We start from the raw sequence: 27,596 nt of genomic DNA, 5'->3' as shown, positions 1-27,596 counted from the left end.
TAAACCCTACAACAACAACAACTTGTTATCACTGAAGATATTAGAAATGGTTTCAAAACTCTGCAGCTAAAACGAAGAAATGGTCTCGTCTTAAATTTCTGGAAATTCTTCCCATCCTGTAGAGCATCAGTTCTTTTGAGGGACTATTGTTTAAATTTGGTCTTCAGTTTTCCACATGCCATACTTGTAGTTTTTATAGAAGTGTGACCCTGGATTTGCACTTTAAAAATCTTTCTTAGAGCTTCCTGAGCTTGTAACTAAATTAATGGATAAGATTATACATGTATATTGAAGGAAATCCATGTATAGAGGAATTGCCACTACATTTAGTGTAGTGATGCATTGAATACAGCTTTGTATGTTTTGGTTTTACTGCACTTTTAACCAATGCATTCACCATGATCTCCAGACCTTTCTCAAATTACAAAATCTAATCTTCTTTTAGTTTAAGCCCACACCCAGTACATGAAATCTTAAAATTTTCTGATTATCATGCTCCAATTTTATCTGTTTGGGAGTTTATCAACATCATTGAAATTAAGTCAAGGGATCCAAATTTTTTTTAATAATTTGATACATGTTGTTCAGATTCTAATATTGTAATCAGAGTTACACACCGTCTAAATTTTTAGCTTGAGCTTGTTTTGAATATATGCAGCCACATCTCTTTAAGATTTGGTGAATGTCAGTGGAAATTTAGAGTCTTATTTTTATTTCAATAACCATTTTGGTTATGTAAAGTTTCATCATTATACTGAGTTTGTTGTTTTCATCAAGGTTTTAGGCTTGAGTTGTTGATAAAAATAAACTTGTTTTCATCACAGTTGTCAAATTATATACAGTCTCAGGTAAATACTGTGATTTGTTCATTCAATCAAAACAATTTTATGTCAATACATGAAAACATTACCTTCAATTCTCTTTTTAGTTCATTGTCTTTCGTTATTTTCTTTATTCTTTTGGTTTATTTTGTTGTGATTATTTGTCAGTTTTTGTTGTTGTTGTTCATTTGCAGCTATATTGTTATAACATGCCTCTTGTATATTTATTATTCCAAATAGAATATCGTGATACTATGGACCCACAACTAGGGCTGTGAAAATTTTAGTGAACTTCTACCAGGTACTCATTGATCCTAATGAACAATTTATCTGGTTACTGTCTAACCTAAACTCACAGGCACAGTATCTCCTGTACTGAAAACCCATATGGACGTGACCATCCATTCAGATGTTTAACCCATTTTTAGTTTTAGAAAGTAATTGTTTTTAAATTAATGCTCTATGATCTATCCTGTCCTGCCTTGTGTATCAGATTGAGTGAAAACTTCTTGGGAGGTCAGTAGCCAATAGTCGTACAACATGAGCCTCAAACTGTTCATATTATTCCATGTTTCGCACGTTTTGATGTCGCCAGCTTTAATCATTGTTCTGAACTTGGAAATGTTTTTTAGACATGGACTAAAACAGGCACCTAAACAAGGTGAACCTTAGTCATTTATCTTTATTTCATTTTCAAAACACAACATTTTACTTTTTTCTTATAAATCCTGTTATACCATGGTTATGTATATTATGCAGTTCTTAATATATTGCTGTTCCATACATATTGTGATTCTCAATATAACATGGTTTGGTACATAACATGGTCATTGGTTATGGACTCTGACTATCACATTGTAATGACAGAGAGCTTTACTCACATTTTTGGAATTTAATTATGAAGTTTGAAGTATGGCATCATTACTACTAGTTTATACCATTACATCAGATATTTAATAAAAATAATTGTTATTTGTACAAATAAAGCATTTTGTTTTACATTTAAAAATTACTTGAATGTTGCTGCTAAACCATTTAGAAGAATGGACACAAAATGGTAAAAAGATCAGAAATTAAATGCATATCTGGCCCCTCTAAAATGAATTTTTCAAGCTGAATTGTTCATTGATCTTTAGAAACTATCCCCAGAATTGATGATGTATACCTGTTACTTGTTTTGAAAAGTCTGGCTTCTTTGCTGTGTAGTGGTTTTGCGCACCTGAACTTCATCAGGACAGAAAATTAAGCTTTATTATGGATGTAGAGATTTGTTTGTTTGGAGCAGGTGATTTTCCATCCAGTTCACCAGTATGGTAGCCAAGCTGGCAGCTTTTTGTACATAAGGCTAGCAAAATTTGTCATTTTCAACAAGACATACTGTGGCAGAATCAGCACATAAAATATGTAACTGCCGACAGAAAGCTGGGTTTGTATATATATATATATATATATATATATATATATATATATATATATATATATATATATATATATATATATATATTAGATAACATTTTCTTGAGAGCCAAAAGAATTTTTGTTTCAACTTTGTTCCAAATACCATACAATTATAAAATCAAACATAATTAATCCATCACTGTATATGTCAGATGATTATATCATGCAGGAATGCCAAATCATAAATAATAAGATATTGTAGTAAATATTCAGTTGGATTAAAATCAAGATCTCTGACAAAGATATGTCTGATGTAATCAGATTAAGTAATTATTAATATTTGTTAAGTAAACCAATATTTACAAAAGAAATATAAACCTTTATTTAGTTAATATAGGCCATGGTCCTAAATCACAACTGAGTATTTTACAATGATAATTTATATTTAACAAGCATCTGCAGGAATGTTATAACAAATATTTAAAGAATAATTTGTATGGGATAGTTCTTATTATGGTTATAATGAATGTACATGTCAAGATTCATGTACATCCATGTATGTCAGATAAATAATGATGGTTTTATTACATACAGTATCTGACTACCAGATGAAGTGGATTATTACCTATGATCTATTTCATGTGCATCACAATACCATATATACTTGTTTTGAAGAGCTGACCTAGATCTCTCAGAGCACAATACTGTAATAAAATCACAAAGTCTACAGGATCCTGTCAAAAGATGATGTAGTGAACAGATTGGGCCAGCATTTTATGGGAATAGATTAGGGTTCCATGTGTTTACCAGAGAGGTGTGGTGCGTCCTGCTTATGGCTATTAACTATCAGTGGTAGATAATTATAAACCTGTCTACATGCTTCACATTGTTTTATCCACATAATGGACAGCTGACCATAATTTGTCCATGGGCTAGTCGCTGTGCCCTCTTATCTTCTTATTGAACTTTGTCTAACACTGCATTGCTAGCTTGTCAGCTTTTTTCATTCCCTGTATGTAAATCCAACAGTCAGAATTACAGAATTAAAGATCTATTTATATTCCCTCATCCATGTCTCATCCCTGTATTGAAAGATCATCAGCATCATCTTCAGCTTTTTTTTCATTTTTCTCTTCATATTGAGTTTTTTTTATGAGTCTTCATTTATTTGCTGTGGACTGCATACATTTTGTGCTGTATAACCCAAACACCTTAAATAATACTTTTAAATGGGAATTGCAGGGTTGGAACTGGACCTTTTATATAATTGGGTTTTATTTTGAATAGGATTTGTTAAATATCAATACCCCCACTGCCAACTGAAACCTCTGCCATTCAAAAGAACTTGGAGTTACTGTTCTTTGATAGGAAACTGATGTTTTGGTTTAACATGTGATATGGTTGTGTCCTCCTTTTTTGCATGCTTTTTTAAAATACTCATCTGGTTATAAGCCCATTTGTTAGTTCATGGTACGTCCCTGCAATGTGTGCATCACCCTCAGTCCACTCTCTGTCCATTACAAGTTGCTTGTTGTTGCTGTTTTGGGGTTTAATGCCATTTTTCAGCACATGATAGGCTATGCATGGCGGTCAGTATTAATGGTGGAGGAAGAACCTGGGAAGAACTACCAACCCACGAGAAGCTGCTGGCAAGCTTTCTCACATACCCACATTGGCTGAATCCTAGACTCGAACCCACACAGACAGAGGTGAGAAGGCAGTGATCCGTAACGGAGAGCGCTTTAGACCACTTGGCCACTCGGGGCCCCAAGTTAATTGTTACATGTACCTCTCTCTCTCTTGAACCCATGTTTCTGATTTTGATCAATCTTGGAATATGGACTTGTGTCATCAAGATCTTGGACCAGTTCAATAATGAATGAGCATCTTTAAATTTGACTGGATTAGCTTGGTGCATTTGTAATCATTTGAAAACATGAAAAACAGAAGCATAAAGTGTCCATTTTGAACATAATTTAAAACTTTCTTCACTCATTTCCCCTAGTATTACCTTACTTTTGCTGGAGAGACATTTCTCTGCTATGGAGGCCAGATTTATGATCCAGTTTTCATCAAACTTGGAATATAGGGATGTATCAAAAAGATCTCAAACGTAGTAGAAAATGAACAAGATCCATGCATACTAACTGCTTATGACAAAAAGGTTCTATAAGCTATACTGGTCATAAACGATGAGGTTTTCACTGGAAGACTTGTTATTGTAATTAGTTGGACCTAAATGAAATGGTGCCAGTCTGACATCCAGTACAATGAAGGGCCACCACAGCAGCTATAATGGATTTAGTTACCTAAGCGAGTTAATTTGGTTTATAGTGTTATGCATCAGCAAATGTCATTGATATGTAAGCTGAAAATGCAGATGTAATCAGAGTTGACATGCAGTCTCTGTATTAATGTATCCTCAGTACTTCCCTGTCCAATGTTACATTTCTGCTGACTTGTTCTTCCTATTCTGTGATACTTACAAATGAGGGATTTCCTCTTGCTTTAAATAGTGTCCTTACATTATTTAAAAAGTTTGAGAAGGGTCATAAAGAGTTCATGCCTGTTAGGGAGGAAAATGTTAAATCTTTTTTTTTTAAATCATCTGGGGAGGACATTTTATCCTTGGGTGATTAGGATCCAGATTAATGAATTGTATGGTTATGTGAATTCAAAAATGATGACAGGAAATGCCATGTTGGGTTTAAATCCTTTGTTCTGTATGAGAGGTATTGTAACATGTCAAGCCCTGAATTTATAATTACAAGCTTTCAAATACAAAAATTTCAATTGCATATACAGCAAATTTTTTAAATATAAATTTGAAAGCATGGTATAGCCTAGGCTGTACATGTACATTTGTGGATGCTTAGAACTCTTGCCTTGTGGAATACAGAATAAATACAGCCTTTAATGCTCAAAGGAATTTTCCAGTTAAATGCGGGGTTTGGTTAGTGGTGATTCAGGGTTGAATGAAAAGGATATTGTATCAAGAATATTGCCATCTTTATTCATTATTGAAAGGCCATACTTTTTACCATAATTTTTTGTTTTCTGGTTATTGTCATCAGTCTCATAAAAGTGATTTGCTCAGACTCTTCAGCACTAATAAACACTTGCCAGAGGGGGAGCAGACTGGTCTCAATTTATAATTGAATTGCAGCTGCTGTTCGAAGGCCACAGAATAAGATCCAGAAAATGACATGACAACATGCTACTGTATGAGCTTCATTTTACATGTTTCATCCTTTTGGCCTTCAAGTAAGCACAATGTTAATATTAACTTGATGTTACCATAGAGAGCACATAATTTTATGCAGAAAATTGTTTTGTTTTGTTGAATGTTGCTTTGAAAGGTTTAAAGTCTTCAGGCATTCTATCTAGTGAAAAATCATAGAGCTTTTAATCCGAAAAGTTACAATTTTGATAATGCATATGGTTTTTTTTTGTTGTTGTGATAAATATAAGGATGTTAATCAAAACCCACTGTGAATGATAAAGTCATTGATATTGATTTCAAGTCGCTACATTACGGTACATATTATCTTTTCAAAAGATTATGCTGGACTGTATAGTGTTGTTTTATAAAACTGTTATCCAACCAAAACAACATGTCACTTGTAGCCACATAAGCTGTTATCATGAAACATATTAGATAACATGAAATAGTTTCCCTGTTCACCGATTCTGAATTTCATTTTATCTGATATGGGCATTGTAAATTTAAGATTAGGGTAACATGTACATTTTTACTTGTATAAATGATTGTGAAAATGTCCAATATCAAGTGCAGTAAGACTCATATTTATGAAAATTCTGTTTGATGGTAATTAAGTATCTGTATAGCTCTGTAAAGGGGTCTCGCCGTAGACTACCTTAGGTTGGGGTGGGGTGCTCCCAGTATTATCTTTAATTATTACAGAAGACCCACCCTGGCTCGTTTTTGTTAGAAATTGAAGTAGTGATAGAAATGCAAAGCTCCGAGCCCCCAGTCAGTGATGCAGACAGCGAAATTACTGAATACACAAAGGTGAAATTAAAATAAACAACAAATGTAATGCCATTCAGTTACAGATAGTCCATCCTCAAATGAAATTCAATATTCAGAACCCTATCACTCGTCTTTCACATGACCAAGTGACGGCCTATTTCATCATCTGACTTAGTGTGATAGATTTTCCTCCTGTTTCTACTCATCTGTAGTATTTCTTGACTGATACCCTGGTACCCCTTCAGTCCAACAACCACTTCCTCCACTTCCGTTCTCTCCTTTACTTGTCTCCCAGAGACTCGGGACCAACTGTACCAGGTATTTCCCTTCTCTGTCTCCTGCAGCTCCTCTGGTCCCTAAAAGCTTCCTGTCCGAACACACACAAAGACATTAGTATATTCCTCTAGCTATCTAGTCTCACATTAAACAACAGTCTATCATCAGATAAGCCATTACATTCTTTGGTCACGCATTCATGCACATCGAAATACCCATACTTCCTGGTATGGTATACATGATATCAACTGCTTATCATGCATATATCAATAGATTTCATCTCATCGGTATATATAGATTCTCAATCTTATTATACAGAACAATATCACATAATCAGATGCATTTCTGTACATTGCACTTCTACAAAGTGTACACAGATAGTCAAATACCCCTATTAACTAATGTTGCATACTGCAACCATTATACAAAGTTATAATTCAATTCAACATTTGCAAATCTAGAATATCACATGAATAAATGCACGAGGTTACTACGAATTAACCAAATAGTGAATTACAATATTAACTCTTTACATAAACATTGCTTATATCTCAAAATATGCATGTAGATCAAACACTACAAATGAATCATTTCATACAAATCATAATTCTACGTACTAACGATTTTAGTAATGAAGTATACATACTGCACATAATTAAAGTACAATTATCTTGTCGTAATAGATTGTGACAATCGAGCAAATAAGTCACTGACCTTTCCGAAGCTCCTTTGTAATTCCCAGAATAACAATGTTTCCCGCCAATTTCAAATGACATCGGAGTAGCTTATAACTTCCTTATGTAATTCCCACATTATGGTTTAGCGACTTCTGATGTTTAGTTTCAAGACACTAGATTTAAAATTGCAATTCCAATGGTGGCTACGCCTTGCTCAATTCTGAGTGGATGTCGATTCACCCATGGTCTACATAATTAGCAGGCATTGCCCCCTCCCCGGCAGTCTGTCAAGGGTGGATTTACAACCCCCACTTGGTATTCCTTTGAGCTAACACTGGCAATTCATGCCACTTACCTGTGAATTGCACACAGCAGATTAAGGCGCCAGTAACAAGTTCCTATGGCCATGTTATATACAACTGGCTTCCCACCTGTCTTTTTTATGTCGGCTTATACTCGCAACATTTATGAAGCGAATAATTAGCCTCAGGGTCTAGCATATACATGTTGCAATCTGGCTATTGTTCCTTACTTATAACGTGACAAGCTCCAAGTACCACATTGTTTGTGTCATGAGGAAGTAGCTTTGTTCAGGGCATTTTGGCATTTACTTATAACGTGACAGGCTCCAAGTACCACATTGTTTGTGTCATGAGGAAGTAGCTTTGTTCAGGGCATTTTGGCATAAGAACAAATCATGAGATCTAAGTAGGTGGTATTTGAGAAGAGATGACGGATGCAGCTTTACAACGATTCAAGTAGGGATGAAATGATACACATCTGCCACTTATCAATACACAGCCTGAGATATGATATATCATTGATGCACATATCAACTTGGTGGTTTTTTCTTTTCACAAGGATTGTCAGTTGTGGGATGGTGCCATTTTATGTGTTGACATTGTTTTTCCATAATGCATATTATAGAGAGATTTGGATTTATTATTTGTCCATTTTGTGTTTAATTACAAGAGGACAAATTGCATTTATGATGATTACACTTAACACATTAGTCCCTGGTGCCGATTTTAAGTGGCAGGAGGTAGTAGCCTACTGCTGAGCTCGGTAGCGTCAAGGTCATGTATGATACACTAAAGTGGGTGGTATTATAGAAAGGTAGACAGATGTAGCTCTACAATGATACCAAATGATCTGGAATTTCTATTTGCACTACAAAATACAGAGGGAAAAACCTCATTTTTTGGACCAGATTTTTTTTCTACCCAAAATTTGCCCCTGGTTGGAATCTGATTTTGTGTCCAGATTTTAGACTTTTTGGTCTCAGTGCTAAGGCAGTCCGGTATGAACTGCAAACAGACAGATGAACCTTTGCAAAAAGTAGCAAAAGTTGGGCATTTGGAATAAAGATGGTCTTGATACGAAAATAATGGGTCTGTTAAGCAAAATAAAATAGAAAAGAACTCCAACTTGTACCCGTCTGCTCATGCACGAGCCAAATAGCCAATGAAAAAAGATGTTTCTAACACAACTAGGCAGTATGTTATTGGAAGATCACCTGAAAGTTGGTGTTTTTGGATGTATTCAGAAAAAGCTTTCAAAATGTGTTTCCTACTTGAATTTCAGACGAAAACGACAAAAACCTCCAGAGGTTAATGTGTTAAAAGGAATTAAAAGATAGAACAAAAACACAAATTTCAATTGATTACAGAATTATTTAATTTGTATTTATTTATTAAAGAGCTGCCTCCATTTGGCATAAGTGACATTTTCATTGATCGAAATTTCCCTACGTATCGTTAATTGCAGTGTACTAGGAAAGTCATTTGGAAAGACAATGTAAACAAATTTATGACCTATTTTTAAATTTGGTATTTCATAATGTTGATTAAAATTTCCAGGTCCTGTCTACCATTTTTGACGATATAACGAGCGATATATCAAAGTTTCCGTTACCAATTTTGATCATGATTTTCTTCAAGTTCGACAAATAGGGATCATTGTTTGGGATATTTTCTGGTTTAAAAGATGGGTTTCATGCCTGACCCCGCGTTATAAGCAGGTACGCGAGTTATCTAGGCGTGAGTTATCGAGGGAGTGGTGTAGATAGGTGTTCTTACTACAGAGTATTCTCACCAAATGTCATTTTATAAATGATGTTAAAATAAATTTGTATATATATATTGGTTTGGACTTTGCTCGCATTATGAGAGGTATCACTTTTACTTTGGTGGTGATAGTACTGTTGTCAGTGACACCAGCAAGGCAAAAAATATAAAATTTGTGAATTTCCAGAATTTCCAGTTAGCTGACCATTCCTGTTTTTAATTCCCAACTCTAGCCCTTTTTCCTGTCAGGGTAAATAAATATAAATATAAATATATATATATATATATATATATATATATATATATATATATATATATATATATATATATATATATATATATAAAATTTTAAAACCAATGCAATAGGAATAAGGAAAAACCTTTATTTATTTGGTTTTGCCAATTAGAACATGTTGAAGCTTGGTCTTGGAATATGTTAGATACAGGGATGCATTGGTGTATGGATGCTGATGAGACATCTAGTTCTGCATAACACTTGCTTTCATAAATTTTTTAACAAAAGTGATGTTTCAAAGAAATATTTGCTGGCATTGGGATTTACTTTACAAGAGTTAATTCAGTTGAAGTCTCAAAGCATATACATTTATACCAAGAAGTGAGAAAGTGCAAAATATGCATGAAATTTGGCAAATTCATTTTTCTTTTGCACAGCAAGATACAGGCTTCATAAGTTGAAGTCAAAATTGTTCTCTGTTTTTGTTAAATATGTGAACTTTATTTGAAGTATTTTAAAGAGATGCCAACCATTCAAGGTTTTTTTGGAGTAATTATGAAGTTTTGGTGAAAATTTAGAGTTATATTGAGAAATTCTGTAAATCATTCTTTCATTGGATAATAAGAAAGTACTTCATTGCCAGATGGATAGACTGGGATATAGATTCTTTATGCAAAAACATATATACAGTACCAGACAATAAACAAGTCTGTTGGACAGTACAGAGGAGAAATATTGGGGCAGAGTTGAATAGTAGGATATAGATAACTTGCAAGGAAAAAGGAAAACTAATGTTTATGGCTTTTATTTTGGCCAAAAATGTTGGAGCTCAGAGAGAAGCAATACTGTTATATGTATGTTTGCTACTTTCAGTGAATTGTGAACAAAGTTCCTGGATTCTACATCCTGGAAGCTAAGATTCCTGATAAACATGCTTCTTTTATGGCATGTGATATAAAGAAATTAATTGACCATCATGCGGCCTGTTATTTTGCCTCATAGCTTAATCTTCTTTTGTCATTTCAGATTGCCAGTTTAAAATATGTCCTATGAACAGATACTCAGCCCAGAAGCAGTTCTGGAAGACAGCACGACAGAGCTCCAACAACTCCACCGACACCAACCTCATCAAAAAGCTGCATGTGAGCATTACCTGACAGTGTAGTATAGACAAAATAAACAAAAGACATTTTTTTGTACTCTTGGGGAAGAGAAAAACATTCATCATGTGGAACTGGGTATAGTCCATGCACCATTTATTATGTAGAATAAAAATTTATATACAGCAGTTATTATGCAGAGGTAAAGATTTAATGTCAGTTTACTTGATGTCTCTGGATTCTGTATTGCTTGTATTGTAGAATCTTTATCTGTCTTCAAAAGGAGCTTTTAGACCTTGATCTGTCTCCAAAGGGAGCTTTTAAAGTATTGATCTACCTCCAAAAGAAGCTTTTAGGATCATGATCTATCTTCAAAAAGGGTGCAAGGAGATGTGGCTTGAGTAGACCAGGCTTAAGGATAAGAAAACTTGTGTACTTGAGTTGCAGGTTGAAATTCAGCCAGTCTTAAAAAAAACACACAAAAAAACATTCCTGCTGCAAGGTTAGTTTTGATTGTCTTATAATGGAAACTCAGTCTCATACTTTAGCTTAATTTACAATCTCCAGACTCTATATTCTTGAAACATTTGGAATCAGACACTCTAGCTGAGGCTCAAAGACTCAATACTTTGACAGTCTACGGCTTTAAGTGAGAATAACAGAATGTTTAGATTTGTATAGTTCTACCTAAAGGCAATTTTGTTTCTGCACCACTGACAGTGTTGAATAACCAAACTTTGTAGATGGCGTGCACATGGGTTGAGGAGGAAACTTATTGATTGTTGGAGGGAAAAGGTCAAATGTCATGGTGACAAACTAATGAAGAAAAATTGGTTTCTGCACAGTAACTCAGAGTCAAATATCTTGTCTGTCAGCATTCAAGCATGAATATATATGGACTGTTTAGCAGTTTTTCTTACATCCTATAAGACAGAGACGTGGAAATCTATGAGATGATTTTCTGTTTTTTGTACATGTGACAAACCTTTGAAAAGTTTTGATAGCATATATTGTAGATGACAACAGGATGAAACATTAATAAGTGGGAAATGCTTGAGGAAAAGATGTCATACTGTATCTTTTATTACTCAAAATAAATTTGATTTATTTTATTTTGGGTTCAGTTGCAGCAAAATATGAAAACTTCTTGACTGATTTCAACAAAATTTGAATGGAGCATCATGTTTTTTGTACATGTGACAAACCTTTGAAAAGTTTTGATAGCATATATTGTAGATGACAACAGGATGAAACATTAATAAGTGGGAAATGCTTGAGGAAAAGATGTCATGCTGTATCTTTTATTACTCAAAATAAATTTGATTTATTTTATTTTGGGTTCAGTTGCAGCAAAATATGAAAACTTCTTGACTGATTTCAACAAAATTTGAATGGAGCATCATGTTTTTAGAGTTAAACATGCAATTTATGTTATTTCTTTTTTGTGCCTGTTTTGTTTTTTTAAATTTTATTACCTTTATAAAGGGGCCCCGAGTGACTGAGTGGTCTAAAGCGCTCATCGTTCCAGATCACTGCCATCTCACCTCTGTCTGTATGGGTTCGAGTCCAAGGCTCAGCTAGCATGGGTACGTGGGAAAGCCTGCCAGTAGCTTCTCGTGGGTCAGTGGTTCTTCTCTGGGTTTTCCAGGGTTCTTCCTCCGCCAGTTATACTGGCCGCCATGTATAGCCTATCTTGTGCTGAAAAATGGCGTTAAACCCTAGAACAACAACAACAACAACCTTTATAAAATTGCATAGCAGGTTTGGGTGTCAAGTTTTTACAACTTAGTATTAACACATTGCCATACAAAGAAAAACAATAATAATTTGGAACATGGCAGAGTTCCATTACATGTGAAGTCAGTATCTCCATCAATAACTTGTTCACAGTGGGATAAAAAAAACATAGACTGCAGCATAGGAAAGAGCATGAGTTACAGAGTACGTCTGGGGGCCCTGAGTGGCCGAGTGGTCTAAAGCACTCTCCGTTATGGATCATTGCCATCTCACCTCTGTCTGTGTGGGTTCGAGTCTCGGATTCAGTCAATGTGGGTATGCGAGAAAGCTTGCCAGTAGCATCTCATGGGTCAGTGGTTCTTTCTGGGGGGTTTTCCGGGTTCTTCCTCCACCGTTAATACTGGCCGCCATGTATAGCCTATCATGTGGTGAAAAATTGCGTTAAACCCTACAACAACAACAGAGTACGTCTGAAAAATTAAGGGATGGACATCAGTAGTGAAAAGAAAGGAGGTGGCCATCTGAATGCACCTTTTATAATTATATTGGGGATAATTGTCAATAAATATCTTTTCTAATGAATCATTCACTTTTCTGGTCAAAATATCTTTATTTTCATGATGAACAATCTTAGTAAAAACATTACTTCAAGAGGTTTCAACACATTGTATGTGTACTAGCAGAAACATATTGTAAGTCACTGTGTTTTACATGGGAATGTGGATAAATCCCAGTCATATTGTTGATTCAGAACAAAACCAGATTGTTTTTGCAAAAACAAGAAATGTTTTCTTTCAAGAAACTACGATGTGAAACTAATTTTTTATTCTTTTTACTTTTAGTTAAATACATGTATTGATAACACATTTTTAGCAAGTAATAGCATACCCCTAAGTGCCACTTTGGGAATTGTTAAGTTCATTACAAACTTTGGAATTCACCTCTCTGTAATGAACCCTCTCTGTGGAAGGAATCTTTTCATTAACTAAAATATAACTTTCACTTGGTTCCATTGCTGTTCGTGTTATGATTTGTGAATATTGAGGATAAACCACTGATTAATGTTGGACATTTCAGTTGTGTTACTTAAATACTAATAGTTAAAACAATCTTCTGTTGCTCAGTTTAAATGAGTTGACATGACTCACAATTGCGACTGCTAGCTCTTATGCAGGTTGGACTCTCAGTATTTGCATAATTCTACCTAGTTTACTTGATAGAAAAGACTTAATTAATGTAAAAATACAAAGCAGGTCTGTCCAGACAAGCTAATTGATGGGGAAAGAGAGAGACATGGCTATTGAGTGTATGATAACAAAACCACCGGTACGGCCTATTCAAATTTGACTTGAAATATTTTGATTATTTTTTTTGTGCCTGCTTAAGTGCTTGGTGTGAATAAAGAGTCCACGACAGAAACAATAGACGTTTTTAAGTGAATGTCCCAAGATGTTTTAGATACACAAAAATGTCGTTTTTATCCTGTGATGTAACAGGGATCTCCCAATGAGTATTTTATAGCATCATGGTAAACATTTGGTAGCATCATGAAACGTTTATATGCCTTACGATGATAAAAGTGAAGAAGAAAAAATCCATGAAGTATAAAAGAAGTATATATATATGTACTCAGATTTATTTTTCCAATTTATATCATATTTATGCCCTGAAACTGAATAAAGTCATTTAATGTAAATAAGAGATATCATTCATTTCTTCAGTGCCCCATATCACTTCACTATTGCAGTAAAGTCCTGGTGATTTTCTGTGTGTTTTGGGACTGAAATTCAACTCCTAAAGAACTCTTATAAAGAATCGATGCACTTCTTCATACGGGTTTTGGAAGAGACATACTGTAATACTTTTCTGTGGTGGCTTTGAGAAATAAATTATATAGAATACTTACATATATGACGTATAGAAATATTATTGACTAAATATTTGTCATATTGTTTTCATTCCTTTATTTTTATATATGAAAATATATTCTTGAATTTTAAGATGCAAAAAAAACCCAAATTTTCCATCATGTCATGTGCTGTTTGATTGTATTTGACTACATAAGTTACACTTGCAGCAAGAAAAATTAGTACTTTGTGAGCTCGAATAAATATTAAATGGAAACTGCATTGCCTTTTCACAAATGGAAATTGTTATTATTTTTCTGCTTAAGATATATAACTTAACACTGTTCTGATCTCCGTGAAGTTATTTCCTCTTTATTACCTTGTCAACAATTTTAGAAACCCAGCTTGATTCATTTGCTGACTCAGACTGGCTTTGTGGTCAGATCGGGGTGAAATAAGTTTTAAAATGTCAATAAATTTAACTATTGCACCATACAGCATCCCAATCCTGCCATTTTGAGTGCCGATATTATTATGATCAGTTCGTGAATATGGTTGAAATTAAGGTAAAGCTATGAAAGGAGTAGTGGAGATGGAGTGATGAAGAGTGCGTTTAATTTTCAGAGCTTTGACTAAGGAGCAATTGTGGTCTATATAAGAAAGAAAACTTTCAATTCCTGCAATAAATATGGGATATATTTCACCTTGTGGTATAAAAACTGAAATATTTTGACACATTACCATGCTATAAGGTTTTTTGGGGGTGATTTGGTCCTTGCCAGATAGATTTTCACTGAAATATTTTGTAGATGTTGGATATTGACAAAATGCATTTTAAAAACATTTAAACGTGATATTGTAGATGATAATAACGGCTAGTTTTGTTGTTTCTTTCATTTCCTTTCTTTCTGATTGGGACCTAGACTACATGCTTGTTGTTTTAGGATCTTTTATGCACTGCTAGCACTGACAGGATTTTAGGGTGAAGAGAGGACTAAGGTCACCAAAGTTAAGTGTCTGGGGCAATCACTTCAGTTGCAATATTTTGATAAGCCTGGAGGATGGGAGATAGGCTTTCACACCTGCACTGTATTGTGCCTGTAGGGTGTTTGAATAAATAGGAATTTTGTATGGAAAATGTTTTTGTTGTTACGTATTTAGGCTCTTACAGAACATTACAAGAATAAATTGAAGGCAACAAGCTCTGTAAAATTTAACATAATTTATTTCCCTAGAAAAACAAGGTAAAAATGAGAAAAAGAACTTACGGTTTTGTGAATCAAATCCAAAAATAATCCAAGAATTAAAAAATAGAAGTCCTATTATTAAAAAGTCCTAAATGAATCTGATTTCAAGTCCTGATGAAATCCAAGATGGAAGGTGATGAGATATGTTATGGTCAGCATTGTAATGATGTGTCAACAGTTTTTTGTTGAATCACAGATAATAATATTCCAGTGTTTGAATTCTGTGTAAATTTCGATAACTGTCCTTGCCCAAGAATTAATTTAGAGCACAAGTATTTCCACGGAAAAGTAATCTCTTGGAATCCAAATAATTTGAAGAAAAATAAAATAAAAACTGGTCACAAGATGAAACACCTTAACTTCTCAAGTTTTAAGGAAAGAATAATTATTATTTCTTAAAATATCTGTAATCAATCTATCTACAATGCAAAACAGAGTTTGTAACAATTGCTACATATTATTTGTCATAAACTTTTGAATCTTACTCTGTACAAGAATATAAAAAAGAAAAAAAGTTGTTTACTACAATCACTGTTTCAGAATCAAGGTCAGGAACTAGGTCAGCATCAGACGCAATGTTTCTGTAAAGTTGTTTGTCTCAAAAATAAAAAAATCAGTCAGAACTGAACTTTATTCAGTACATAAAGTTACATTACAATAACATGTAATGGAATTTAAAAAAAATTAAAACTAGCAAACAAACAATTAAATTAAATAAAATATACATAACAATATATTGTATGAGATGTGTCCAGACATTCTGAGCTTGCAACTGGTCACTTTTACTAGACATTCTTAGTTATGAATGTAAATATTATTTTTTTGTTGTATCTCACTTCACAACTGTAGTATTAAATGATTCAAAATCTCTTTTCCGACAAAAGAAGTATTAGATGGCAAATCTTTGGATGACAGGTGTCAGACTGACTCCAACATTGATTGTAATTGCTTGCTAATCCTGGCTTTGCACTTTCACCAGTAAAGCAGATAAGACTGGCACACACGTCAACGCTGAGATATGATTGGCTCAAAAGGTTTTACTTTAATGTATACTCTCATTAATTTAATATATTCAAATGATACCTAACATGATGCGATTGTGTTACCTAACATGATGCAATGATGTTAATACCTATTTTTGCCGGAGTACAAATAGTCTACATTGTGAACGGTTCTCTGATGCATGGAATAATATTTAAGTATAACCTTTTGAACCAATCATATTTAGGCGTTGATATGTGTACCGCATAGTTTACCTGTTTTGAAAATAGCTGCTTGTGTATGATGTGTGCATTGGAGAAGACAGTGTATTATTCTTCCATGGAACAGATTTCCTAAAGTTGAATTGAGTTAATGGTAAATAAAAGCTTACTTTTGCATCTACCACTGAAGGGATGTATCTTAGAGTCGCAAACATGGTACATGTAGCTCTTTTCACCAGTTGTCACATGAGCTCAGGCTTGTCCCAGCAGTCACAATTTGTGAAAATCGCACATTTTGGAGCCTGTAAATTCAGTTTGGTACAATGCAGAAAAGTCAATGATAGCTAGATGAATATAAAAATATAAATCAGGAGTAAAACAAGCCATAGAATATGGTCATGTGCCATTAAAGACAGAAATAGCAGAAGGAAATTGAGGGTCATGGGTGGAACCAAGTATTTGGAAGTTATGTACCTTCTGTCTTACATAGTATGACGGAGAGGGTCCTATATCAAAATGGGTCATGGGGGTAATCTAAGGTATTTTTGCCACTCTATGATTTTTTTCCTTCAGATTATTGTTTTTTTTTCTCAACATCAAGCACCTGTGATATATGTCATATTTTCCTTAACTTTTGTCATTTTTTGATGTATGACAAGTGAAACTCCAAACTCATGCGGGTGTAGCGATCTCGGCTTCCATCTTTTTTATTAAAAATGTGATACTGTATAGTTGTTTAAAGATTTATGTTAGAAGTTTTATAGCTGTGCAGACCAAAACCATAAGAGCTTGTGAGAGGGTCTGTTTCTGTTCATTACCTGATGTATGTCCATCCATTATTGCTATTCCTTGTAATCTTCTTCGAGGATTGCCATGAAACTTTGCACATACATTCGTCCAAAGGTCTAGTTGGTCCCCAAATGAAAATAGTTCTGCTCTTATGGGATGAATTTCTTATGAAAGACATCTTATGATGGTCTTTAATAAATTTTGTTTAGCTTAGATGTTGAGTATATTGAGTATAGCTGCTACAGTGTCCATCTTGAAAATCTTGTGATTGATGGTCATACCAAAATGGGATTAATACTAAAAACCTTTTGATGTCTAGTGGGTCCTAAATGAACATAGTGCCAGTTTGACATCCATAATACATGTACATGTAGCAGACATGGCAGCTTTCTTGAAAATTTGTTATAACTGCTCCTCTTGAATGCCAAGTTGTATTGACAAGCAATTTTAATCAGAAGAGTGTTCTGTTGTGCCTTGATGAAACTCAGCTGCTCTCTGGACATGAACTATGGTCACCACAGTGGCCATCTTGAAATCTTTTTATTGCTACACCACTTAAATGATGTTCATATCAATATGGGGTTTTCGGTAAAAGACTACTTATGATATCTAGTTAGTTCAAAATGAAAATGGTGATCTGACACCCAATATTGCCACCACAACAGGGGGTGCTCACCAATTAATATATACTTTAGAGAGAGTGACGTATGTAAGGTGAAGTAGTTTGCATTTAAAACATGCACAATGGAGAGAATGTTGGCATACCTTTATGCTACAGTAATGTAATGTGGATGATATTTCTTTGGATATTGTACTTTTGGAAATTTTACATGATTTAAGCACACTGCTAACTAAAATGACTGCTCCCTTGTGTTAAAAAATCAGCCTGAATTAGTCTAAAGTACACTATACATAGCAGCTATTAAAATAGGGAAAATGAATTTTGCCAGACTAGACAATACCAGCTTCTAAAAGTGCAATGAATGAATTACCAAATATGTAAAATGTAAAAAAAAGTTATCAGCTCTTTTTTATACAATTTACCTCTGAAGTTCAGGAAGTGAAAATGACCAAGTAAAGCTAGCGCTTTTTTGAAAGGTTCACATTTGAAGTAAGGCTAAGCTGTATACTCTATAACCCATAGTACACCCATCAATCATACATCAAAATAAAGGGAATTAAAGGTTCTTTTAATTATACCTAAGATATACAAGGTCTTTTTTAAATAGCCAGTATAACCAGTGAGGAAAGCCAGGGAAATTCTTTTTCTTTAAAATCTTAACCCTATGGAAAATGCAAAACTGTATATCGCCACCATTGCCATCTTTAAAATCTTGTCATTGCTTCAAGTACCTCAGATGAATGGAAGTTTCTGTAAGTATAGGGTTTCACTGGAGGACATATTATGGTCTCTTGTTCATATTAAATAAGAATTGTATCAATCTGATTTCCAGTATGACCACCAGTCACCTTCCAACAAATATTATCCTATATGGAAAGTTGTATCAGCATGTTTTTTTTTTTTCACAGGAAGACTTATGATGACTATTAGGTACTGAATGAATATAGTGCCCATCTGATATCTAGAGTGACCATATTGACAGCAATCATTGCAATCGCGTTATTGCTGATCTTCCTAAAAAAGTGTCATTGTAACCTCAGATGTTGTCACAATGAACATAATGAAAATCTTGACTTGTATTCAATGGTTAAAGTCTTGATGGTATCTAGATTGTCCTAAATGAAAATGATGCTGATCTTACATCAGATATAGCTGCCACAGTGGCTGATTTCATCAGGAGATAAACTCTCAGCTGTTAAAAGGAGAAAAGGGTCTTTTCTTGAATTCCTGGAATTCTTTTAGGACAATGAAGCACGAGTCCCTTTGAGTTTCACTTTGGACAAAAATGATTATAAGTATATATAGTACCACTAAAAAGACAATCCCAGTCAAATATCCAACAGCATATAATCAAAATTCCAGACTTGCATATATGAGAAGAAATTAAACATGATGTAAGAAACAAGAGAAAGGCAGCAGTCATCAAAATTACTTCTCAAGCAGTGGCATCACAAACTGTATAAATCGTGTGATACATGTATTTAAGAAGGGGGATAGAAGAGTGTTTGCATTGTTTTAATTTTTGAATATCATGTGTAAAATCATTCAGAACCAAACTTAAAAGTGCTTAAAATTGACTTTAGTAATACATCTAAGGTGTTGTTAACAATGTGTCATAATGCAGGAAATAAAATTATCACTTCGAATTAAATTGACCATCACCAGGGCTGACATAAACTCACCCTACTAATTAGCATAAGGCAAAAACACGTTTTTTTATTGCACTGGTTTTAAAATTAGGGTAGGTAGGTAGGTTTTTTTTGAAAACATTATATATATTATAATGATTTGTATGCATAAGGTGCTAAGCATGTCAACGTACTGGTCTAAACCAGCTCAGTGCGATGGATAAATCAGTTTGGGGAAATTTTGTAAAAATATATATTTTTTTTGTAACCCTGGGTGTAAAAAGTGCTAGGGTTGGTTACAAAAAACAGGGAGAGTCGACTGAGCAGAAACACATTTGTTTGGCCTAACACCCTACTTATTAGCATAACCACACCCTACTCATTAGCATAACCACACCTTACTTATTAGCATAACCACACCCTACTCATTAGTATAATCACACCCTACTCTTTAGCATAATACAGTATATAAAATTAAAGTATTTTATGTTGACACATACCTGTTGTGAATAAGAGTTAATTTAATTTTTTGAGTGCTCTCTGGAAAAATTCATACAAAATGGTTGGAAAATGTTAATGATTTGAATATGATATGTAGTGTCAGTTGAATTGGTGACAAAGATTAGGCCTAAATCTCTGTCAAGCTGCCAGTGTGTTTGTAAATTAGAGTGACATTATTGGTCAGCGATCCATAGGTATAGGCACACATTTATTGCAATGGAAATGACATGTCACGTAGGCAGTCATTAATATTGCAATGGAAATGACATATTACCCAGGCATTCATTAATATTGCAATGGAAATTAATGTCAACCAGGCAGTGATTAATATTGCAGTGGAAACGACATGTCACCCAGACAGTCATTAATATTGCAATGGAAATGACATGTCACCCAGGCTGTCATTAATATTGTAATGGAAATGACATGTCAACAAGGAAGTCCAGTAATCCTTTGTATTGCTGTGGAAATGATATCAACCAGGCAGTCCAGCAGTCATTAGTATTGCTCTGGGATGACATAAACCAGGCAGTCATTAGCTGATTAGTATTGTAATGGAGATCAAATAAAATGTTGATCTTTTTTTAAATCAATACAAACATAATATTTTTGTAATTACAGCCTTTTTCAGGACATTAACAACATAGTTTTCATTAGTAACCTGGTACATAATCCTGACATATCATTTGGGGCAAAAAATATTTTATTGTGTCAAATTTAATTACCAAATTGGCTAAAATATTGTACTTCCAAAAGTGACATGCTTTACATAGCTCTTAGCAGTATTAATCCTCTCTGTCAGTGTTTTTAAATTGAAATGAAAATACCCTTGCATTTTCTGCATTAGTTAATGGATGTGTTTTGTCCAGAAATAGAACAAAGTTGTCAGGTGGCATGTTTAATTCAGTAAGCAGCTTGTGGTACAATCTGTAATCTTTAGTTTTGTTGGTCTGATTTATGTGCCCTATGGACACCATAGAGATAACTTATTTGCACCAGAGATAAAAACAAAACAAAATAACCAGTCAGTGGCACAGTCAAAAATGAGCTCTGTATAGGTATAAATTCATCAATATTCTATATGTAAGCATAGCATTGTTCTCATAATAAATGTTAAGATTCTGTATTTAAATTTTAAGTTAAACATTATATGATGTTTTGCAAGTGACATACAATGAGTAGCTGCAGTAGTTGAGTGGGTAAGGCAGTTAAGGCATTACTTGTGACCGGAAGGTTACAGATTTGATTCACACCATAAAACCAAATTAGATCAGCTCTTTGGTGGCTTGTTCTTGGGCAAGGCACTTTATTCTTCTGGCCTCAACATGATTCAACCTTGAAATTGTTGCTGTGCTATACAGTGTGAACAGACCAAACCAAACTTGTGTATGATAGGTGGGTGTTGGGTCGATAAATCAGCCCTTCACCTGTGATGATATTGATTTTTGGGTGAGGGGCTGATATCACCTATTTATTAAAAGCTGCAATTATCTGTATCCATATTTGGCTGCACACATCGGTGTACATGTTATACACTTACCTGTATTTCTCGTGGCTGTGCAGCTACCATTGGCTGAAGGGTTCTTTTGGTGACATGTAGATTATATTTCCTGAGCAAATCATATGTTAGGTGACTTGTAAATCGAAATGGAATAGCACAACCATCTGTCCTGTGGCTATTTTGAATTTTGCGCTTGATATGGCTATGACCAATTACTGGTATGTGTCTAAAGTGTATGTGGGTTTGTTCCAGAATGATTTGCATGCAGCAGAATTGCACATATTAATGAACAGGTTACATCAGACCCACATATCGTCCATCAGTATCAACACAGATTTGTGTGGTTGATTTATTGGACTGGGTGGCTGTGTACATCATAGCATGGTGTGCAGGTGAGGATGATGCACTTTCTCCTTTCTTTCTTAGAATAAATGGTTTTATCATAAACATGGTACATAGGGGTATTTGGATATTTACATATTTTTTTGCTGAAGATGAATAATACAAAGTATGGATTTTAGTCATGATTGAAGTTGCATTGTTATATTTCTTTCATATTTCTGTATTCACTTTTGTCTTGCAGAACAAGCATGTAGTTAATTATTTGAAATACAGTACTGCATTATGAGGAGTGAATTACTGGAAAAATTCCACAAAAGAGTTTTCCAGAATAGATTTTTGTTTTCCAATTATACCAATGTCCTTATTAATTTCATTCAAGTGCAGATTGATTTCCCTTCAGTGCAGCTTAACATAAGGAATAATTGTAAAAATGGGCATTGTCACCATTCATTGACCTTGGCTTGTAATTTTAATGTTTGATTAGTTTTGTTTTCTCATAAATGAAACTTGCACATTTGTGTAACTCTTCAAACTTGAATTTGTTTTTGTTTGTATAATAAAATATTGATATAAATTATTTAAAATTTAGATTATTAGAGGATATAAGTGCTTTTGAAATAGTTGAGTTTGTTGTTGTTGTTGGAAAACAGCTAAATAGCATCTGAAGCAAGAAGGTTTGGATCAGTCTATATGGTTCTTTTCAGCTGGAAAATTCTGTATATAGAAGGCAAAAATTTGTTCAGTAGATTTACTTAAATCATGCGAAGTAGCAGGCAAATCCTGTGCCAATACAGTGCACATACACACATTCATCAATTATGAATGCCAACTGCAGTCTTTCATAAGACTAGGAATGCTGTTAAGGTATTGATGTGTATGTGTTTGTGTGTGCTGGGAAATTCCATGGGGAAAAGACAGTTTCCCAGTGTTTTGACCTTAAACAAGATCTCATATATATATATATATATATATATATATATATATATATATATATATATATATATATATATATATGGATTCTCTGTGTGATGGGTACAATATCTATCTATTTTTATATTTATTATACAACTTTGTTGGACAGATGATAGCAAAAAATAGACATGTAGTTAACCCATTTTAAGACAGCCTTTCAGTTATTATTACATTTACTACTGGTTTTATAGACCAGACGAGTTTATATAATATATATATAATGTGTCCTTCATCCCTCCATCTGTTTGCACATTTCTCCTAAACTACTTTGAGGATTGCCATTAAACTTGACACACATTCAACCCATGGCGTAGTTGGTCCTAAATGAAAATCATGCTGCTCAGACATCCAGTACGACAATCCTTGAAAATATTGTTGATGCTCCTTCTGAATGGATGATCATATCAGCAAGGGGTTTTCACTAAAAAGCTTCTTATAATATTTAGTTTGAGGACCTCTTGGTAGATTAGTTCTTTAGCTAATTGTTACCCTCTTTAAATAAAGTCATCATCATCATCATCATTATTATTATTATTATTATTAGTTGTTCCAAAGTCAATATGGTGCTGATCTGACATCCAGTATGGCCACAACAGAAGATATCATGAATATCATATGGCTAATTCTCATAAATGGATGGTCATATCAACATTGGGGTTTTCACTAAAGACGTCTGATATCTAGTTGGTCCAAAATGAAAATGCTGCTGATCTGAAATCCAATATGGCCACCATGGCAGCCATTGTGAAAATCTTGTTACTGCTACTTTTCCTACAGGGATGGTCATCAGCATGGGATTTTCACTGGAAAAAATATTGCTATCTGACATCCAAGACACCATGGCATCTGTATTAAAAATCTTATCACCTCTCTACTTGAATAGAAAGTCACATTGATGGGGTTTTCACCAGAAGTCTTCTTATGATGTCCAGTTGGTCTTAAGTGAAAATGGTGCTGATCTGATGTCTAATAATGGCACCACAGCAGTCATTTAGATAAGCTTGTTATTGCTTCTGCACGTGGATGGAAAGTCGTATCTAGAAAATATTGTGCACCACAGCAGCTAATTTAAAGATTTTGTTACTGTTGAATATCTGAGAGATGGTTTCAACACTCAACATTTAAAAAGAAGAGGGACTCTTGTTTGTTCTTCTATATTTGATCTCTTTATTGTAGATTTCATACTGTCTTTCAAACATGTTGGAGTCAAGAATTTCTCATGGCTTTTGTGTTTAGTTTCTTTGCACCATTGTCAATTTACCCCTCGTATGTCTGACACAAACACACACACACACACACACACACACACACACTTAAATTTTGAACGGGAAGGATGATTGGTTTAGTGGATATATATTTTCTTTTTTCCTGATATAAATTTTCTTAATTTCCTGATTTCTTTCTCATTTTTTCAGTGTTGTGTACATCTGTACCAGCTTTAACAATTTGGGTACATGGCCATATGTGTGCATCCATATACATGTATCTCAAACACTGTTGTCTGTCCCATATGCAACCAGCTTGGTTAAGTTTTGTGTAGGTTAGACTCAGTTTATCATGCACTGTTGTACAGCTGAAAGGAGTATAAAATTATCTTATTTGAATATTTGAGGAATGTATTCAGATATGTTTTCTTTCTTTTTTGGTGGCACTCTACAGTTTCGTATTTTGCACAGGTTAGGATTTTAAAGAAAAAGAATTTCCCTGGCTTTCCTCACTGGTTATACTGGCTATTTAAAAAAGACCTTGTATATCTTAGGTATAATTCAAAGAACCCTTAAATCCCTTTATTTTGGTATATTTAATATGGGTTATAGAGTATACAGCTTGGCCTTACTCCAGATGTGCACCTTTCAAAAAAGTGCTAGCTCCACTTGGTCATTTTCACTTCCTGAATTTCAGAGGTAAATTGTATAAAAAAGAGCTGATAACATTTTTATACATTTTATATATTTGGTAATTCATTCATTGCACTTTCAGAAGCTGGTATTGTCTAGTCTGGCAAAATTCATTTTCCCTATTTTATTAGCTGCTATGGATAGTGTACTTTAGACTAATTCAGGCTGTTTTTTTTAGCACAAGGGATCATTTATTTTAGTTAGCAGTGTGTTTAAATCATATAAAATTTCCAAAAGTACAATATCCGAAGAAATATCATCCACATTACATTAATGTAGCATAGAGGTATGCCACCATTCTCCCCATTGTGCATGTTTTAAATGCAAACAACTTAACCTGACATACGTCACTCTCTCAGAAGTAAATAATAACTGGTGAGCACCCCCTTTTGTGTACCTTGGTATTTTTTCACACTTTACCTGCTCACCCACCCACCATCTTCTGCCAGGCTGTATTAAATCAGTATGAACTCAAGTCATCTAAAATATAATTACATTTGGGGTCTTGGGTAAATTTCATTCTGAGTTTAGACTGATAAATGAATGAATACAGTATATCAGGTAGTTCTGTTTATCTTCAAACCCAGAATGAGCGAAAACATTTGTGTAGTACTTAGGATTGACTGTTGGTAACAGAAGGGCAGTAACTCTTGATTTCTTCTTGAAAATTAATTATCCAAAAGAAAATTGCCCAAATCCAATTTGTAACTTGATGACAGTAGTATGCACAATTGATGACTAATCATTTCTTAAATTTTAAACTGTAAAAATCTAATTTGGACTGAATCACATGATGGCAAGTATTTAATGTGATACAGCTCACATTGCCAGTTAGATTTTTTTCTTGTAGGTCTTGTCAACTTTGATATGGCCCCATGTTTTTTATTTTATAAACTTGCCTTTCTACATGAAAATAATTCAAGAGTACCCGATATAAATAGTCTGAACTCAATTTTCTATTTATGTATTTGCAAACAAACTCCAACATATTCGGTTTAGAATATTTTATTATTTAAGTTCATCACTGTTAGATGTAGGCAACATATTCTGAAAGATATTTCTGAATAGACTCGAAAACACCAAATCCCCGGTCATCTTTCAATAACATACCGCCTAGTTGTGTTAGAAACATCGTTTTTCATTGGCTATTTGGCTCGTGCATAAGCAGACAGGTAGAAGTTGGAGTTCTTTTTTATTTTATTTTGCTTAACAGACCCATTATTTTTGTATCTAGACGACTCTTTATTCCAAATGCCCATCTTATCCTACTTTTTGCAAAGGCTTATCTGTCTGTTTGCAGTTCATACCGGTTTGCCTTAGAGCTGAGACCAAAAAGTCTAAAATCCAGACACAAAATCAGATTCCCACCACGGTCGAATTTTGGGTAAAAAAAAAATTCGGGTCCAAAAAATGAGGTTTTTCTATCTGTATTTTGTAGTGCAACTAGATATTCCAGATTATTTGGTATCATTGTAGAGTTACATCTGTCTGCCTTTCTATAATACCACCCACTTTAGTGTATCATGTATGACCTTTGATGCTACAGAGCTCAGCAGTAGGCATGCTACCTCCTGCCCCATAAAATCATTGCTAGGGGTTAATGTGTTAATTTTGGACACAGGGGATACCACCCCCATGTTTTCCTGCCTTGCGATATGTCGGCCTGCACACATATATATACTTCTTTTCTCCTTTTCTTTATTTTTCCTCATTTTTTTCTCTTCACATGTTTTTACTTTAACTCTGAATTTTTGTGTCAACAGTTAATTGATTGGGATATTTCTTTATTAATCTGCATGTAGGTTGCACACAACATGCTTGCTACACTTGTTATAAAATAATTGGAATAGATAATAATAATAATAATGACTTTGTATAGCGCCTAATCTTTAGAAGCTCTATGCGCTTTACAACATTAGACAACACCTATAAGATAAAAAGCATAGAATGATATTACAAAACCAAACATCATGAAATTAGAAAACATTAAAAAACATGCTAAGAATATTTAAGGTAGGAAACATTATTAGGTCTTTAAGTTTGTTCTTGCAGTCGAAATAAGTGAGTTTTGAGAGCCCTCTTGAATGTGATCACTGTGTCTTTGTGTCTAAGTTCAGTGGGCAGTTCATTCCACGTTGCTGGGCCCTGGTATGCAAAAGAACGCTGTCCATATGACTTTGTTTTCATAGTGGGAATAATGAGTATACGATTGTCAGAATCCGACAGTGAAACGTAGCACAGAGAAGAAATTTTGTGTTTCATTCTGGATTGAATTGATAGCCAGTGTAGGGTACAGAGCAGTGGGTATGTGTGTTCTGATCATGGTACTCTAAGTATGATCTGAGCAGCTGTGTTTTGAAGTTTCTGGAGCAGATATTGAGATGAACCAGACAGAATTGAGTTACAATAGTCCAGTCTTAAAAGTACTAATGAACACACAAGTGTTTTAGTGGCATCAACTGAAAGATTTTTGCAAATTGAGCTGATGCTTCTCAGCTCAAGATATGCTGCCTTGCATATGTTCATGACATGTTGGTGCAATGTGAGAGTACTGTCCAGAGTAACACCTAGGTTTCATACTGATTGTGTGAATTTAATGTTGGTGCTGCTGATATTTATTGTTTGAGGTAAAGGATGTGAATGAGAAAGTCTTTGTCTTGTGATCAGAATGGCCTCAGTTTTATCATCATTCATCTGCAGCTTGTTACATGTCATCCATGATTTCACATCAGAAATGCACCTC

General features: G+C 34.2%; 1 protein-coding gene across 8 annotated transcripts in view; it reads left to right on the top strand.

Annotated features, from left to right (window-relative positions):
* The window catches only part of LOC149789196 (inositol 1,4,5-trisphosphate-gated calcium channel ITPR1-like), a 346,253-nt gene that overhangs the window by 18,871 nt on the left and 299,786 nt on the right, over positions 1-27,596 (top strand). For all 8 annotated transcript variants that reach the window (XM_089975354.1, XM_089975359.1, XM_089975357.1 and 5 more), the window contains exon 3: positions 10,494-10,609. In XM_089975354.1, coding sequence (XP_089831480.1) covers positions 10,494-10,609 — 116 coding nt within the window. The remainder of the gene's footprint in view (positions 1-10,493; positions 10,610-27,596) is intronic.

This window comes from Sinohyriopsis cumingii, chromosome 11 (genome assembly GCF_028554795.1).
Source record: "Sinohyriopsis cumingii isolate HCF-2022 chromosome 11, ASM2855479v2, whole genome shotgun sequence".
Lineage (NCBI taxonomy): Eukaryota > Metazoa > Mollusca > Bivalvia > Unionida > Unionidae > Sinohyriopsis > Sinohyriopsis cumingii.
This window is presented reverse-complemented; position numbering and strand designations above follow the sequence as displayed.